Below are 19,407 nucleotides of genomic sequence, written 5' to 3'. Positions count from 1 at the left end.
GTAATGTAAACATAATAGGCCTGTAGAGACAATACTTTCCTTTGTAATAGGGGTCAGGATTAATAAGAAAGGAGTAAACATTTCAGGAAAGAAGAGGACTGTAATAACAAATATCACTGGAGATCTGCGCTGGGCAAGTTTCCCTTTTTAGTATCCATGTATCACTGTCTCAGAACAGACTGCATAGCATCCTATTAAATTAGCATACACCAGGCAGCTAAAACAAATTAGTTCATCTCAGAAAGAGAAGAGCTTCTGCAGAAACTTTTCTTTTTGGCTTAATTTCTGTGCTTTATGTGGTTTATTCATCTTTGAACATAAGTTTTATGGCACTGAATCCTGTATGCCTTGCTCTGCTCTGCACATAATGGCTTTTCTTGCCTGGGAGTCTCCTTGGCCCTTGGTGTTTTGGTTCCTTCACCCTGCTCATGTATGAGTTGGAGTGCTTCAAGCACCATGGGATTTCCCATCCCCATGGCTGGAAGCCATCCCAGCAGTGCTCTGCTCTCCTGCCTTCATTACAGGACAAGTCTCAAATGTGGCTTTTTCCTGCTGGCCTTCCAAGCGGGAGCTGAGCTGGCTCATTGATGGGCCAGGGAAGTGCACAGGATGCAATGGAGCAGTGTGGCACTTTTTCTGGTGCCTCACAACATTGTGCTTGAAGGAAGAGAAGGGAGTTTTTCAAGGAATGCTGGTGGTGTATGCCATGCCCTGCTGTGAACTTGAAATTTGTCCTGGAGTAAAGAACTGATTTTGACTACAGAATGGTCTAAATGGTTTCCAGCCATTTTTGTCTTGGGTGAAAATGATTGTTGGCCATTAACAAGGTGACTGTGTTCTGATGGAGGTGGTCCAGGGGAAGAAACAGGGGTGTGAAGGAATCCACCTTGACTATATTGTTATAAATTCATGCTTTATCATGTGCAACTCTAAATTGGTGTTTTTTGGCTTCATAGAAGTCTTTCTCCTCTAAGTAGCTGTCCTTAAGTAGCTGACATGGATTTTCAATCTTAGTTCTATTTCTTTGATGCTTGTTTTTTTATTTTTATTTTTTTCCCTGAGAGTATAAAATATTGAATAGCTAAAACAGAAGAAATTATAAGCCTCAAATTGGCATTAAAATTCTTGCAGCTGACTCTGGTGACAAAAACTGTCAAAACACTAAGCTGCTGTTGTAATTATAGATAATAGTACCCCAAAAAATGGAAGTTAAACCCAAACACTTTTGGTGACTATGCAAGATGAAAGCTTTGTGCTGCTCATTCTATCACAGTGAGTCACCCTGTAATGGAGGGAGAAAACCAAACTGGTTTGTAAGGAGGTGAAGGAAGCTCTACCTTCAGTCTGATACTGTCAGGTGTCTCTGTTATGGTCATGGCTGTAAGTCCCAGCAGAGATCTATGTGTTAATGTGTCTCCTCTCTCCCAACAATTATGCTAGAGAAGGAGCATCAAAGGTGGTTGGAGAGATGAAGTCTAGACCTGGGGATGTGCTGCCCATCCCTGGGCATGGTGATTCCTGGGCTTTTCTCACACTGTGAGGAAGTGGCTGCTCATTGGAAGACCCCGATGGTCTTATCTTAATGCACCTTCTATCTTCGTCAAAATGCTGAGGGTATTGGCACAGGGCAATAGCTCAGGGCACAGAGAAACGTGTCAATGGTCCAGAAAGGTCCAGTGCTCCTTGACACAGGGAACACCATCAAAGAGTATTTTAGCCCCTTGCCATTGTTGTTTGAGTGTCCATCAGGCTATAGCATTTTGGCACAGTTGAACTGCTGTTCATCATCTGCAACAGGTAACAGCAGAACCAGCCCTGGGCATCTCTGTGGGAATGGGGGACATCATTGCAGGTGGGGATCAGGGTCAGTCCTGGTGAAGGAACCAGGGTCAGATGGAGCCCAGGGCAGAGCTGTGTCTGGTGTTATAGCAAACACCAGGCCCCAAGTTGGAAATCAGCATTTTCAGTAGTCACTGGGTGGCTTAGTGGAAGTTAAATGAGTGATGAGGCTAAAAATACAGCGATCTTGATTGCTCTGTTCTAGCCCAGGCAAAGGAAGCATTCCCATAGAAGGGGCTGCATGGTTGGGACTGCGTGTTTGATGAATGAAAATAGCTAGAAAAAGCATTTGTCCTCTAAAAAATAGATGGCTGCAATCTGATTAGGCAGTGTGTGTTTCTCTTCCAATAAATTTATATTCACCTCTTGGGATGTGTAAGGATATTTGACTTCTGTACCACAAATAATAGTACTGAAATCCTTTTCCTTTGCTTTTGGCTGGGTAGAAACACCCTCCACACTTCAGTTTTGTTAACTTTGAACTCGGACATCACCAACCTATTGAAAAATTTTATTGTAAATTTGTTTTCACACAGCTGTCGGACATTCGTGGACATGACTTTGGAGAGAAAAATTTCATTGAGTTTATGTTGGGATGAGCCTGGAATCTCTGTGACAGAAACGACTGAGTAGAAAAATTAATAAAAAAACATAGAACATGACTGGTGCAGGAGAAAGAATTTAGTAGAAAACTGGTCTGGAGAAGTGAAGGCTGCATGGTGACCTCATAGCAGCCTTCCAGTATCTGAAGGGGGTCTATAGGGATGCTGGGGACAGACTCTTCATTAGAGACTGTAGTGATAGGATAAGGGGTAACAGGTTAAAACTTAAACAGGGGAAGTTTAGATTGGATATAAGGAAGAAATTCTTTACTGTGAGGGTGGTGAGGTACTGGAATGGGTTGCCCAAAGAAGCTGTGAATTCTCCATCCCTGGCAGTGTTCAAGGCCAGGTTGAACAGCGCCTTGGGTGATGTGGTTTAGTGTGAGGTGTCCCTGCCCATGGCAGGGGGGTTGGAACTTGATGATCCTTTCCAACCCTAACTATTCTATGATTCTGTGACCAAAATCAACCTGGTATGTGCTGGTTGTGCAAAGCCTGTGCTCATCCCACAGTTAACTCCTTGAGGGCCATGGGAAAAGCTGTGAAAATGCCAGAGAAGACTTTTTCTTACATACCTGCATCTGTTTATGGTGCAGTTCAAAGTAAAATTTCTTTGGGGAGGCAAGAAGCACAATTTGTGTGTGGTTGCCAAAGCCATGCTACAGAAATGACCTGCTTTGACAGTCTCACTTTGATTCAGTCAATGTCCCATCTCAGTTTAAACTTCACTGTGGACATGGTTTATTTTTCCGATGATGAATGTTTGCTATTTTTCCCCCCATGGTTTGACTGTGGCAAAGTCCACACAGAAAACCAAGTGTATCATAATTAAGATCATTAGCTATACGCAGCCCGAAGATATAAAATCTGTTTCCTGGCTATCTCTATTGATTTAGTATGACAGAGCACCTGCTAATGCAGTGGAAAACTGCTCAACATGGAGGTCTCTGCAAATGGAAAAATTAAGTTTTATCCCTCCATCAACTCTTTGTCTTCACTTTGTCAGTATTCTTGTGACAGCAATTCTTTTTGAGAATAAGAACAGACTTGCTGTCATGGTCTATGTTGTTCATTGTATTTCAGAAATTAAGTGTTCATATTAAATTATAGTTCAAACAGATGAAGGAAAAAGCTACTTGTCCTTCATTTTGCTTTGAACTGCAGGATAGCCTAGCCTTACAACCATTGTTTTCTAATAGGAAATCCAGTCTGTTTAGGTATGAATGGTATTTGTATTCTAATGTTAATGTTAAAGTCCTAATCTTTAAATCTAGATAAAGAAAATAACCAGATGAGAAATAATTAAAGCTATAAAAGATTGGCATCTCATAAGATCTGCATGGACCAGATGCATGATACATGCAAAAGGGTGAGAAGTCATAACATCTTGATCACCCTCTAGAATTTGCCATTATCTCAGTGTCACTCATCAAGTCATTTAACCTCTCTTCTCCCCCCCTTTACATTGTTCCTAATCATATTAAAAATGATCTAGACCATAAAATTATTCCACACCTTAATTAGAAGTTTGAAAATAATGGATCCTCTAGAGTAAATTGTAACATGATCAAAACTTGCAAAAATAGGTTGTTTTCCTGCATGTATCTCAGCATCTAAAGGTGGTTTGATTTTGCAGAAGTTTCTCACCCATTTCCATCACTGTCCTACTTCCTCAAAACTGTGATGGTTTTTTATTTGTTTGCTATAATGTCCAGGCAGGACGAGGAGAGCTCCTGAAGGGTGTTGAAGCCTCTCTCTAGAGAGGCAAAAGCGGGGTCTACAGTCACATTGGGAAGGTTGCAGTTACCTCTTTCGCAGCTGAAGAGAATGAGGCATTCCAACCATTGTAGATGCCTTTAAAATCATAAGTTTTAATCACTTAACCTCTTCTCCCTATTAAAAAAAAAAAAAAGTAACTGTATCAGAGTGTGAAAATACTTTTTTTCAAACATATTTTCTGGGGGAGGAAGGAGAATAAAATTCACCAAATATTTTCACAAACACCTTCTCGGTATCTCAGTATTTCACAGAATAAAAAAATGCCCCTGTTCGCTGGTGGCCTTCACAGAAATGGTGTTTTCCCCATACATGAAATTCCAGACAAAACCTCCTGGTTCAAAATGCAAGATTGATGAAGAGGTTTCTGAATCTCTTTCTGGCTCGGTGCAATGAACATGGAGATACTGGCATATTGGTTGCAAATAGCAGGTCTTGGGAACATAATGTGTTGTAGAGACCATAAGGTACCTCCTAGGAGAGGTGGGGTTTTAATCCAGAGCCCTGTCTGAGCTGCAGACATGTAGCATTCTGGTTGTCCAACATCTCCTCTATAGTTTTTTCTTTCCTTTTTTTATCATATAATATGGCTTGATGATGCTTAATGGAAGCCATGTCCTTTTCACAAGAATTCCTGTCACTTTGATGGTGTAAAATGCAACGTTTTCCAAATCCAAACTTCTCTATAGAACTTTGCATACAATTAATGTTTAATCCCCAATAAAGAATCATAGTAAATTCTTAGAGATAAATCTCTTCCTTCATTACTGTCTTGATTTTAAAGGCCACAGTAATTCTTTGGGAGGGAAAAAAGTCGTCTTTAACAAGCCTGCCAAGTCAGTAGTTCCGGGGTTTTGAGGAGGCAAGCAATTTGCTCATAGCAATATTCCTGGTAGCAAGAAAATGAGCAACTTTGTCTTTCTGACTTTGCCTTTGGTATTTATCTATTCATGCATGAGTCAAGAGGGGTTTAGTGGGGGGTTGGATAGGTTCATTAAGGGTGGATGAATTCAGCTGTATGTTTGAAATATGATAATTGCTTGCCCATCTATTCACTATTATTTCTGACTCTTCCCTGACTCCAGCAGACTCCAGGAGTGTCTTTGCTACCTTTTCCTTGCTGATGCTCCCTGCTGTAATTTCTTTGTTCTTGCACTATACTGTTGGTTCCTCTCAGTCTGTGTTTAACTCTTCAATCCCTATCTGTGTCTGTTCCCTCCCTTCCCTTTCCTTCTAGCACTTCACTTATCTTTTCGTCCGTTGACTTCTTGCTCTCCCCAACCCCCTTGCTCTATGGACACAGGAGCACATACACTGCACAGGAAAGTGCCGACTACTTGGCATCTCCCTCCTGCCTTCCCGGCAGATCCACCCCAGTGCTCCCCCGCCATTGCCTGGGGGCTCTTCCCAGCACCATCAATTTCATGTCATGGCCTCATATAAAATTCAATGTAAAAAAGCGCCTTGTCAGTGTCGAGGGTTGACATGTGAGCAAATGCTTTAGCTGAGGTTCAGCTTATTTCATGCTTTAATGAGAAATATTGTTAAGGAGATATGGAATTGGGTTTTGTGAGTATCTTGGAGCTCCTGAAAAAGAATGTCATTTAAATCCACAGAGGCTGTTTCCAGCACTGAACTGCATGGCTGCCCTGATAAGTGGAGAAAAAAATCCAGCAACACAGTGAAGGCAGCTGAAATCGAGGTGGTTCCCAAAACTGTCTTTATTGCATAGGTGGAAATAAAGGCATTTCCTTTATTTTGTTGTCTGAGAACATCAATGAAATCCAGATTGAGATGAGATTTCTCTGTGTTTTTATAATACTGTAAATGCTGGTAGGGTTGTACAATCCCTAAACAATCGGTATAAATATGCTGCTTTTAATGGCATTTAACAGAAGGCAAAAAGCTTGTTCAAGACAGCTAGAGTGAAGTGCAGTGTTGAAAGCTTAAGCAATTGGGGTTTAAAGGGTTCATGAAATATAGCTGGGAGAAGTCCTGTATGTTTCTGAGCACCCTGGTCTGAAACCAAAGCTCATAAGCACTGAGAGGTCTTAGGGCTTTCCAGTAAAAGGGTTTTATTGCAGTTCTGATCTGGCTGTCCCAAGCATGAGGGTCAGGACGAAAACTTCATTTGGTGAACCAAATGACTAGGACTGTTGATAATAGGAAAGCAAACAATATGTCTTCAAAAACACATTGAATGGTTTGATTGCACAAGCCATTAGGATGAGTTGCGTGGACTCTAAATTGTAGTCCATGATGCTCTGACATGCCATGTTAGATAATACACAAAGCAGAAAACAGTGAATCATTCCCGTAGTTAAGAGTGGTGTGAATGTGGTCAGAGTCTGTCTTTTTTAGCAGAAATGAGGCAAAATGTTCTTGGTTCAGAGCATCACAAGCTGTCAAACATCCGCCGGAACAGTTTGCAAAAGTCTCTTTGCATCCATTCCTAAACTTCCCATCACCATTTCCCCATCATTGCTGGCTAAAAAGGCATTTCTGGGTAAACAGGTGCTTGCTTTCCAGAGCAGCAGGCTCTTCCTTTTGCTTATCCACAGACTTAATGATTCATTCAGTCATTTTGCAACTCAGGAACCGTTGGTTGAGCTGCTTGGTTGTGTCATCGAAGTTCATTACTTAAAGAAGAGGCTGGTCAGGAAAGGAAATGCTTCTGTTTATCCACAGGCAGTTGTGGGGAGTGAGTCAGAGAAAGTTTGTGGTAGCTAAATGAGGCTGTGGTCAAACATTAACACCTTCAGGGCAGGCTGGAGTGTGGTTGGGTTTGCTTAGCATGCTGCCGAGCGTTATTCACAGAGAGCTATGTAGTAGAGCAGAATAATCTATTGATGGGTGGGAAATAATAAAGGAAAGCTTCCTGCCTCTTTATTTTGTATAAATAAAATATGAACCTTCAGCTGGTGGATCCTTCAGCTGTGATCTGGTTAGACAAGTCCTTGTCTCTGATCACTCTTAGATAAAGCGGGTGCTTTAGGAAGGGGTTTTGGTGAATAGGAGCAAGGATTTGCTGTTCCTCATCAGGTCAATGCTCTGTCTGGCCCAGTACCTCTCTGCTGCACCAGTAACAAGCACCAGAACATGAGAATGATCCTAGTATGCCACAACAAAGGTTTGTCCAGACCAGCAGTGTCTAAATGATGCTTGAATGCTCAGAAAACAGTGTCAGAACAGAAAAAAAATGTGTATATAACACAGACTGTAACATTTTCCTGGCCTCTTCTCAGTCAGGTCCAGATGCTTTGGAGGAAGCGATGAAAGTGCAAGAAATAATACACTGTTATGGAATAATCGAATGGAGGAGAGGCACTGCCTACTCTCTGCAATTAGTGGCTGGCTGCCTTGATGAAGTTTCTTTATTTGTGTAATCCTCTCTGGGGTAACCATAGGGAGGCTGTTTGGACCTGTGATTTAATCCAATCCTTTGGCTTTAGCGGTTACACACAGCAGTTTGTGTTGTGGAATATCTCAGTACACACAGAGGAGGTCTGACGTTGCTTCCCTGTCTGAGTCAGGGTTGAGCCAAGGGTGTAGAGATGCTCTGGGCTGTCACTGAGGACCAAAGTGGAGGCCCTGACCTCTTGTGGTCAGTGAGGAACCTGGAGTACTCTTGGCAGTGGTGTGTCACTGAGTCCTAGGGACTTTGTGCTGCTCCTCCAAAAACCTCAGGAAGGGAAAAAGTACATCATCATTAAATAAGCACGGATCATGGTCCATGCCTTTGTGTGCAGAAATAGTACTTTCTGATCTTCAAGCTTTGCTCATACCTCTGCTGGGACTATGGTCCTTTATTAAAAGTATTGTATTTGATAAGCCTTTAGTGCTTTGTGTCAATATGAATGCCTGTGTATGTTTGTAAAGGCAAAGATGCTCGTAATGCTATTACTGTGGTTAATAAGAGCCACTTGCAAAAGGCACAAGAAGAACTTTATTCAATGATACATTTCAGTTAACAACTTCCAAACAAAAGGCACCACTTAAAACCAGGGGTTTTCTTTTCTTCTTTCAGGGGTGCATTCTCTGAAGTTGTTTTGGCTGAAGAGAGAGCAAGTGGGAAACTCTTTGCAGTCAAGTGCATTCCCAAGAAAGCACTGAAGGGAAAGGAAAGCAGCATAGAGAATGAAATTGCAGTCCTGAGAAAGTAAGTATCAGACTTTCATTTCTGCTTCTTCACTTCAATGAGCCTGTTGCATTTAAGGAGCAGGAACAGTGATTGACAAGTGTGACTGGCAGGTTGCTCAGTGCGTCACAGGCAGACAAGATTGAAGCTGAAAATGTAGTGGAAAACGCTATGGTTATCTTTTGTATTAATACATCCAGATGACTGCAGAGTGGGAAAGAAGAGGATTTAGGCTGGAGTAAAGCCTATGATGCCATAAAAAGACATTATCCACTGCTCTTGTCAGCAGCTGGGTCACTGGCTTTGGGGAGAGCAAGAGCAGGGTTATAATCTCAAAGTATTTAAAACAGTCTCTATACAAATTGCTCTAAAACTATGGCCTGCTATGGGTTGTTATAGGAGATATGTAGGTGATAACCTGTAACATGGAGAGGAATCTCTGTCACTTCTGGAAGGAGGACTTATCCTTGAAGGACTGTCCACAGTATGTATTTTTCCCTGCCCATGTTTGGAATACCCGGATAAGAAAAAGTAAACTCATGATTCTGCTTATTATGGATTCAGTGAAGTCATTAGGAGCTTGATCCTTTCCTCTTCTTCACCTTATGCCCTAAAGGAGGGATTCATCTCACCTTACCTGAGATACCTGGATCTGTACTCGCCACCCTTGACTTTCTTTCCAAGCATTAGGCTTGGTCCATGTAACTTGTTTTAAACTTCTAAAAGTACCTTCTTTTCTGATTGAATTTAAGGTAGTACAATGATACAGAAGTTCATGATGGACTGGGGCATTCTGATTCTTGCTGCACTCTATCTCTAGTGGGACTTCTTGGCCCAGCTCTTGGTCATGTAGGAGCTGATGGCACCATGTGACAAAACTGGCCCTAAACTAGATACTTCTGAGCCAAGTGCTTAGGCAGCCTAAGCTAAAGGAGCAGGTTCGGGGGGACATGGAGCCACCTCAGTAGGCAAAGGGGATCCCTTTCAGTGGAGGGACATAAGTGGGGCTCCGAACAGCTACAAGCATTTGTTGCAGTTGCCTGCTCATTTGTAAGCCCAGTGATAAATGCAGCATGTTGACTTGGTGTGTGGTGTTAATGTGAACCTCTTGTAAAGCTCAACTGTTGCCATCACCATTGCCAGGTAATAATGGCCAATAATTGACAGCTTGAAACAGCCTTTGTTCCCTGATACTCATGTGTGGGTATAAGCACAGCAATATTGGCATGCAGTAAGGATTCCTACAGTTAGATCTACTTGGTCTCTTGTCCTGTGCACATTGTGACCCAAAGAGAGATTTGTCCTTTCTTATCTCCTGATGTCTTCTACTTAATTGTTGCTAATACAAACTTTGCATGTGATTGTATTTATTCTGAAAATAGACATCTTTGCTAGTATACGGTGTTGAATGTGTATGTGCCACCAAGGAAACACTTAGAAAATAACCGCCTACAGTTGAGGAGGGGGGGGTATCAACCTGTTTCTCTGTTTGATGAATTCTCTGCTTCAAAAGCTGTCAGTAAAAATAGATTTTGGAGTGGTGGAGTGGATCCTGAGTGGCTGTTGCTAAGCTCCAAAGGTATCTAAGGGTCCTTGCTTTTGCTTCTTGTAGTTTAATACTGAGTGGGGATTGCTAGTCTGTGTGTGGTTTAAGTAGTGGGTAGGATGCCAGAGCCCTGGGCTGCTCTGCATGGCTGTGAGGTGCTGCAGCCTTGCACTGACTGCCAGTTTCGAAGGCAATGTGCATAGAGGATGCCTAGCAGGAGAAATATATCCCTGTTCCCTAGGAAGAAGGTGTAGAGACACAGAGGATGGATGCAAAGCAAATACAAATATGCACATGTCTGTTGATCCTCCTCTCACTTTCTGGTATTGCATTATAGTGAGTGCTTAAACTCCAAAGGGGTAAAAGTCCCAAAGTACACCAAGCAAACTCCTTGTGATCCTTTAAGGAAGGATCTCTTGTCTGCACTGAACTTTCTCCTCCTAAATTCCATCATTAGATTTTTGCCATCAGGAGATGAGGTACTGGCTTTCTGGCAGATACCTGCCAAGTGCTGTGAAATGCAGCTCTTGAGGTCCCTCTGGTTCTGGAGTGTGGAATCTTGAACGTACTCTGCAGCTTTGCCAGCTCTCAAGTGAGCTGCTTGTGCCCCTGTGTGTCTTGAGCAGGTTTTTAGGAACAGTCAGGGATTTTACTGGCCATGACTAGGACTGGTACACACAAGTATCACATACATTTTGTCCACCAAGGCTGCCTTGGTGGAGGTTTGTCCCTTTCCAGTCCTGCCAAATCATCCAGATCTGGCAGAACCAATATGGAAAAGGGTTTAAATCACATTGTGTGTTGCAGTCATATTTTAAAGTATGAGTTTTAAAGTCAGAATTAAAGGTTTATGCATGGAGTACTGTAGGAGTAGCACCTGATGATGAAAACATGAATCAAATGACCCTTGGTCCCCTCTCACTTCTGCTACTGGCTTCCTGTGTGAACTTCTGTCACAGCACTTACTGTCAGTTTTAATATTTATTGTCTGTGAAGCAGCCTTCACACTACTTTGAAATAAAAAGGCTTCTGAATGAAAAGTCTTACCTGCAGTTCATTTTGAGGTCATTTCTTGTGCCATCAAACTCAGGAGAGTGGGTGCAAGAAAGGAGATCTCTGGGCTGAGCTTTCAGTGTGAAATGATTGTCAGTCCTTCTGTGTGTCTCAAATATAAAGCTGTTTGAGCTATTAATCCAATGTTCTGTGTTAGGGAAGGTCAGCGGTCCCCATGCAGAGTACATGGAAGGTAGGAGATTTTATCTCTGTGTCTGTGGGCTTGGATGCTCTTGCTGCCAAAACAAAATGACACATTTTAGAAGCGATGTTCTGCTAACAGAGGAGCGAGCTGCCAGCCAACTGATCTGCATGTTTGTGTGAGTGCCAGAGTGAATCACTGCATACTCCATCATTTTATTTTTCCAGCCATGGCCAACAAATCTGTTCTTAAAAAAGAAAAAAGGCGGAAGAGCCGTTAAGTCAATATTTACGCCTAGCAACCTTAACAGGGTTCTTCCAATATGGACTCTTTTGTGTCCCATGGAAATCCATGGCAACATTCCCCAAAGACTCGAATGGGTGGGGATGGAGTGGAAGGAGCTCATTGTTCAGAGCAGTGCTGGAACAGACTAAGTCTACAGCCAAATCTGGAAGCTTAAGCCTGACAAAGTGCTTAAGCACATTCCTAATTTTAGATGGTTACTCATTCCAGTAGGTTGGGCTCACCTTGCTGAGCTCAGGCCTAAAGGGATGCTTGAGAGCAGAAAATCCCACCAGGCACCTCTGTTTGGTACCACATCAGGAGGGCAGTTTCCTTAATGTCTTTGATTAGAGCTCAGATGATGTGCTAGTGCACAAGGGTTGCTCTTTCTTCTAGTTGTGTCTAGTTGTGGCTGCCTGTAGCTGAACACAGGGCAAATTACTACATCTCGTCATAAAAGCCGGTGGAGAAGATGAGCTGCAGCAATTTTAGGCATTGAAATTTATTTCTTTTGCAGTGGAAAACATTTTATGGTTTAGGATCTCTGAGGAAGAAAACTGGATTTCTAGGACAAGGCTATTGCAGCTCTAATAAGTAACTGGCTGTGGGGAATGACAGCACATGGTCACCTTCCTGTGTCACAAACCTGACCTGAGAAACAGGGAGTTTCATAACCTGCTCTGAAAGCCACTCTTTTCTGGCTTTAAGCAGAGAGGTAAATGCAATCCTTTCCATTGTTTGCTGTAGAATAGAGGAAATTTCTTCCACTTAATTGTAATTGTGCAAGTGTGAACACGCTGAAAGATGAATTGTCTGTTAGACAGGTTCCTGAAGGCAGTAGGTGACGTGAAGAGTTGGGCTGCAGAGAAGCACCAAGCTGAGGTTCTAGTTAAATAGAAAGAAAACAATAAAACAACCTTGCAAGAGTCAGACAGGGAAGAATATGCCTGATCTCTTTGTTCTTGCTTTTCTTGGCTACACCACTGTTTATCACAAGAAACTTTCTAGCTGCCTGGGTAATACCTGCACAATCATATAGGTTCAGTGCTGAGTCAGAGCAAAGCAAAGGAGGAACAATAAACTGTGTGTAGCCCTACACCCAGGTGTATTGATTACTTAATAGCAGTAATGTGCACAAGTGCCTTGTTAAGCAAATACTGTTCAGCTTGCAAATCATATGCTGCTTTAGCTAGTTTCTGCTGAACAGGGATTTTAAACATTTCATAACTAGTTAGTTATATCCTATCTTTACCTCTCCTCTTTATTCTCGCAGATCCTATGGGAGAAGCACCATTCAGTTCCTTATTACAAATCAGAGCTGTGCTAATTGCAGACTGAAGCCTTTGTTAAACATCATGATGGAACTGTTTCTAGCAAGTCCGCTAGAGTTCTGCTGGTGCTTTCCCTTCCCATTTTCTTGGAAGAGGAAGAGGGGGCACTGGGAGCACCCAGGCAGTGATTCATGCCTGGCCGGCTGCCTGGCTCCTTGTATGCCTGCACCTACAGCCAGGAGCTGCTGCTATAATAAGGAGCAAGAAGAGAGAAGGGGTGACATCTTCCTGCAAAGTCTGGAAGGTCAGGGCTGTACCCACCTCAAAACTGAACATAAAAGAGCAATGAAAAGTGTTCCTGAAGCAGGTGAAAGTGTGGGAATTCCTTGTCTCACATATATCAAATGATGGCCAAATGGGCCCCTTGCTCCATCCCGGGGGGTAGCACCATTCCTGGCATTAAAGAACACCCTTCATGACAAATATGGAAAAATCACCTCTCCTCCAGATTTGCATGAAGGCTAAAAGGGTCATTTAAAACATTGCACCTTTCTGCCCCTTTGCAGTAGCCCATTGACAAACTCCCCCTAAAACATCTCTGTCCCAGATTCTTGTCTTTGTAAGGCCTCATCCCTCTGGGGCTAACCTGATAGCTTCTAGGAAGATGAATCCAAATTTAGTTTTGAAACCCCATTACTTACCTCTTATTAAACTCTTCTGTGCAGTTTAACTCAGAATCAAAGGCTACATTAATTCTGAGTAAAATTGGCCATGCAGACTGAAGTTTAATGTGCCCTAACATAAATTTGGGCATTTCATTAATTCAGTGTTCAGAGTGACTCTGGGGGACAGACCCATCTATTCAAGCCATAGTTGTGCCTGGGTCAAAAAATACATCGCTTTCAGGACTGGATGGTCCAATACTCCAGTTTCCCAGTCTGCAAGTTCTGCTGGTAATACTCTCCTATGGTAATTCTTTTTCTATGTGAGGTCACACAGCTGGAGTACAGGGCTGGCTGAATTGGAGACACTCAGATCCTGTGCTGATAAGTGCTAACATAAAAGTGATGGTAATTAGGTTGTGTAGCTGATGTACAAAAAGCTGTGAGATTGAGGTTTAAAGGGTTAATGGCTAATTACCTCTTTACACCCCTGCAGTAAGAACTCTCTTTCCTGTAAAGAAATGAAGGGGATTGTTAGGAAAGGGAAGAACAAAACAAGCACTTAGGGTCTCTGACTCAGGTACCATTATTTCTCTGAAGCTCTGCTTACCGTATAGACAAAACAGACTAGCTGCTTTTTTCTTTCTTCCCCCCTTTTTTTTCCCCTCTGTGAATAACAGTGAGAAGATGGGCTGCCTCAGCAAGAATTGAAGAGACAGCTGGTTGTTATATTAAGTAATCACTTCCAGAGAAAGCTTTTATGTAGATTTACTTGTTAAAACCTGGCTTGCTCATGCCACTGCAGTTGTGCTGGGGTGACAGAAGGCTGGCTCTGCCCTCCCCATGCAGTCGTGCTCCAAGCCCTGCCAACTGCAAATCCAGGGCATCCCAAAATCCACTCCCCACTGGGGCCCTGCAGCTGAGGATGGCTTGAGGTGCCTGAGCATGAGACTACCAGTCAGGGTGTGATACCCAGTAGTACCATTAATGATGTTGATGTCAGCAGTGGAAGAGTAGGGCCCTTCCAGGGATATATGTTTTGGTATCCCACATGGATGCACTTCATCATTGCCCCCATTCATCTGCTGGGCTGACCTGGGTGCTCAGTTGGACCTTGGTGCCTGCCCTTGCATCCACCCTTGCTGCTGGGCACTGCTGCAGGCATCCCTGCTAAGGAGGAGTGTGGAAAGGAGCCAGGATCTGCAGGATGCTTCAGGGTAGGGGGACAGTTGGACATTGCTGAAGGCTGACATCAGCTTTAGACCATGAGATCATCTCCTGAATCAAGGAGATGCAGACTGGATGAATTGCCCTTCTCAGGTTTCTGACCCTATATATGTGGGAAAGGCATAAGACAGCTCTGCCTTGGCACTAGCAGGTGACTTCTTGTTAAGGAAATCATTTTGCTGCAAAGAATTTATGTGAGTGAAAAAATGTGAAACCTGAAACAGAGCTGACACCATTTTTGATCCCTGAGATGCTGGAAAGTTTGCAGGGGAAGACTTTGCAGCCAGGGCTGCCTGGATTGTATTTCATGCTAGATTAGATGTAAACAGATGTAGGGAAGCAGATCAAGGCATCTTAAAAGTCCCCAAATACATTAAATGAGAGAGAAAATCCTCTCTCAAATAGTAAACACAAACAAAATCCCTTGTATCTACTCTGGTCTTACAAAGTTTCACTTACATGCAGTGTGCTCCATAACAGCTTTAGCAGTGGTGTGTGGCATTTGTATTTCAGCCTGCCTTTGTGCTGTGCATATGCTGATGGTTGTGTTCCTTCAAGTAGGTTATAGTGTGATGAGTCATTTCACTGTCATTGCTGGGTGACAATGTGGCTGTGCTCTCTTCTGGGATGTGATGGTTTACCAAATCTCCCTTGCATAACTGTTGTTCTTCAAGGTCACCCCATTCCTTGACTCAACTCAAAAATGGCATATCCATGTTGGGGAGGAGGGCTCAGTTCAGAGGGGATAGAAGTACATCATTGCTCAATGCTCCAGCTTGGAAAATAATTTGATGTGTTATGGAAGAAGCAGCCACTTTCTGAAATAGCTGCTCTAAGATGCTTTCAAATTACCAGGATGGGTCTTTCAGCCCTAGCCAGAGTCTGCTTCTGTGCCATGTGTATTTTGTGTGGAACCCATCCTGTGCATAGCTGGAATAACAAAGCTTGGGGTCTATTCAAAACCCAGCTGAAGAATGAGAATATATACCCTATTTTCCAGTATTTATTACTCAGGAAGATGGTTACAATTGTGTTTCAGTGATACAAGTATCTGATTATATGTGCTGTTGTCTGTTACCTAGGGGGAAAGAATTGTTGAGATGCATAAAGACTGTTTAATAAGATCTAACAGTTTGGCAAATAACTCAGCTTTGTATTTGCATGCATAAGGTCTGTCTTTCTTACACCCACATGTTCAAACAACCGTATCCTGGGCTGCATCAAAAGGAGCGTGACCAGCAGGTCGAAGGAGGTGATCCTGCCCCTCTGCTCTGCTCTTGTGAGACCTCACTTGGAGTATTGTGTTCAGTTCTGGTGTCCTCAACATAAAAAGGACATGAAACTGTTGGAACAAGTCCAGAGGAAGCCACGAGGATGATCAGGGACTGGAGCACCTCCTGTATGAAGACAGGCTGAGAAAGTTGGAGCTGTTCAGCCTGGAGAAGAGAAGGCTGCGTGGAGACCTCATAGCAGCCTTCCAGTATCTGAAGAGGGCCTACAGGGATGCTGGCGAGGGACTATTCATTAGTGACTGTAGTGATAGGACATGGGGTAATGGGTTGAAACTTAAACAGCAGAGGTTTAGACTTGATATAAGGAAGAAATTCTTTACTGTGAGGGTGGTGAGGTACTGGAATGGGTTGCCCAGGGTGGTAGTGAATGCTCTGTCCCTGGCAGTGTTCAAGACCAGGTTGGATGAAGCCTTGGGTGATATGGTTTAGTGTGAGGTGTCCCTGCCCATGGCAGGGGGGTTGGAACTAGATGATCTTAAGGTCCTTTCCAGTCTTAACTTTTCTATGATTCTATGATTCTATGAAAGCTAAGGCTTAAGTAATTTGCAAGCACATGCCTTCTGTAGTAGGGAAAGCATTTTCACAAGCAGCCCAGATGTTCGAGGATTAGTTGGTGCCTGAAAGCTGCTGAAGCTGTCTTTATTAGGCAAAATACTGCCTCTTCTGTTTTTCTCTCACAAGATTTTTCATAAGTAATTAGGAATATTTTGTCTGAAATTATTTTTTTCCCCCCATGAAAGTTATTTCTTTGTTTTGAAAAAGTATAAAAGGCTGTTTAAAGGTCTCATGGCATTAGCAAAGTGAAGCTGTCCTTGTCAAATAGTATCAACATACTGCATTTTCCCTGTCTTCTCTAACTTAATCTTGAAATATTAACTGGAGGAATTCAGTGTTTTGTGTTAAGCTGTTGTGGTGGGCTGTTGGGAGCCAGTTATTTTCTAGCTGCAAGATGACCGTATTTTGATGGTAAGTAATTTAAGTGCAGAGTCCAGACACCTCAATGGATATTCCTTTGTCTTACTTTCATGCTATTAAAATCCATGGCACTAACTTACAGAACACTGGAGTAGCCGATTGGTGAATGAGAATTCATGAAGCACTGCATAAAGGAAAATAAGTAAATGCAAGGTAGGATTTGTTTGACCAGCTGGAAGCATCCTGAAGGTACACAGCTGCATCTGAGCTCCAACCTCGCTTGCTGTGGAAATCATCACATATGCATTTCTAAGTGGATCAGAATGTACAGGGAGGAAAAACAAGTATTCCAAAAATGTCAGTTCCAGAAGGTAGAAACAGAAATGTTACCAGAAATGACAGGTTTCGTGAGCACTCCTTGTCCAAAGCAGTTGTTTGCTTTTACTTGCATGCTAAAATGCTTCATGAATACAAGTATTTTTGGACTCCTTTTTATGAAATTAGATCAGTAATATTTTTGGTGGGCAAGCTTTTGTGATGTGTGACCCCAGTGTGATTCTAAAACAACTCCATTGGCAACTTCTACCATCATTATAGAAAATGAATTACAGTTACATTTTGTGTCTTATTAAGGTTATGATTCTACGTGTCTTGATCCACAGTTTGGCAGAGCAGGGATGGATCTGACTATAATAAAATGGGAAAATGTTTGTGCTCTATCCCACTTTCAACTACACCTGGTTAAACCTAACAGCAACCTCTGTGTTTGGAATATATCCAATATACCCTGTACTGAGAGCTGCATAACTTAATTGGTATTTGGCCAACTAAGTCTGCAGTTATCTTCTGTAATACATAATACATGTTGATTCACTCTGATAATGCTTACTCATGCAACACTTTGTGTTCAGTAGGAGTTTTAAAGGAAAAAAATCTGTAGGTACAGACTCTCTCTTTTGACAGACACAACTCACTTCATCTGTGGGCTGACCTAGTGCTCAGATTGACTGAGGAAAAGGTGATGGCAATTTTGTTCCAAATTAAACATTGATTTCATTTTTTTTTAAATCAGAAATCCTTTTTTTCATTTTTATTTTGTATTGTGCCTTTTATTCACAAGGGATGAGCTTAATCAGAATAATTTTCATTCTGAATTAAGAGTGGCCATACTAGGGGGCTGTGCTTCTTCAGCTATAGGATTTTCAATCTATTAATCAAAACAATTTTCAAAGTAAAGCCTTATTTCCTTGATTGCATATTCCTGTATCTCTGACTACCAGAGACATCTCACTCTATTGCCCAGTTCTTAAATCTCTGTAAGTGCAAACACCTGTGGGTTAGTTTTAATATTGACAATTTGTATTTGTAAGTGGACTATGAAATCACTTCCCTAAGAATATGTGACAGCTAGCTTTTACTTTGCCAGATATTTTATCAAATTTAGATTATGGAACATTACATTAAACAGGGATGTTATTGCCTCTTTTACTTCCCTGTTTAATTTTTTATTCCAGGAGGGCAAGCATAGGTGAATTCAAGCTTTCTTAGAGACAATACATTCTTTTTGGAAGGCATTTGAAAATATAAATAGCACAATTGATTTATTTTTCTTAAAAGTTTGTTCAATATTTTTCAGAAGAGATATTAGCAAGAAGCTTTAGCAAAAAATCTAATATATATTATAGTTCCATGCTGAATCAAAACCAACTGACAAACTCTGAGCAGTGAAGTGTGTCAGATATGTTATACACCAGCACTGACTCCTTCTGAGATTAATCCAAAATTTCTATATATAATTTGTTTGGTTCACACCAAATAGAGTGACAGCCTGCTTCAGATATCTTCATACCTTTGTGATATCTCCTGTCTTGACTGACGCACTAGGGATTAAACTGTGACTTTTTTGGACTTATACATATATATCTTTATAGCCTCAGCTAAGCAGCCGTTCCCCTGCAGGCAACTGGAACGGATTCAGGCATTGGTAGACTGGGCACTGAGTGCAATAGTTAACACATTCTGAAATACTTGTTAGAAAAGCACACATCAGTGTGGGGTTGTTTTTCAGCTGTTTAAACCTTTTTTAAGTGTTTAAGACTTTTTTTCCCCTTCACAAAAAGCAGAAGAGTCCACATGTAGCAGCAAGATTTGGCATAATACATTTTGTCAAGAAACACATCTCCAAAGCAAAGCAATCTGGTCACTCCCTTGTCTGCTGTTAAACTTGGCAAGTAGAACAGGAAACAGTGGCTGTTCACAACTTTGCTCTTAAAATTATAATAGGGGATTTCTAACTGGAAACAAAGAGGAAAGGGCTTTTCCATTATTTTTTAAATGCTCTCTTACATGAGTCAGAACAGATATGTGGATATGGCACCATCCACAAGATAAAGCCTTTATTGGCATCTGTATAGAAATGCTAGTTCTTTCATTTCTACATTGCTGTACTCTCTGCTTTTATATTTACTAGAGTTGGGTGGAGGGAGGGAAGTTGAAAACTTTGTTGAAGTTTGAAACTTTTCCTTTGTGTTTTTTTGGGCACATGAGAAAATTGCCGTTGAGTGGAGCCACTGCGTGTCCCACAGTGTTTACGTCTTGAAGGCATCTCCTTGCCATTTATGGTGTACAGAACACACATCCAAGCCATGTGGCATCAGCATGG

At 42.0% G+C, this 19,407-nt stretch overlaps 1 protein-coding gene across 1 annotated transcript in view; it reads left to right on the top strand.

Annotated features, from left to right (window-relative positions):
* Positions 1-19,407, top strand: part of CAMK1D (calcium/calmodulin dependent protein kinase ID) — a 217,161-nt gene that overhangs the window by 85,889 nt on the left and 111,865 nt on the right. Inside the window, exon 2 of the mRNA XM_005143332.3 lies at positions 8,245-8,376. Within this exon, the coding sequence (XP_005143389.1) occupies positions 8,245-8,376 (132 nt within the window). The remainder of the gene's footprint in view (positions 1-8,244; positions 8,377-19,407) is intronic.

The sequence above is a fragment of the Melopsittacus undulatus genome, chromosome 5 (genome assembly GCF_012275295.1).
Source record: "Melopsittacus undulatus isolate bMelUnd1 chromosome 5, bMelUnd1.mat.Z, whole genome shotgun sequence".
In the NCBI taxonomy this organism is placed as follows: domain Eukaryota; kingdom Metazoa; phylum Chordata; class Aves; order Psittaciformes; family Psittaculidae; genus Melopsittacus; species Melopsittacus undulatus.
This window is presented reverse-complemented; position numbering and strand designations above follow the sequence as displayed.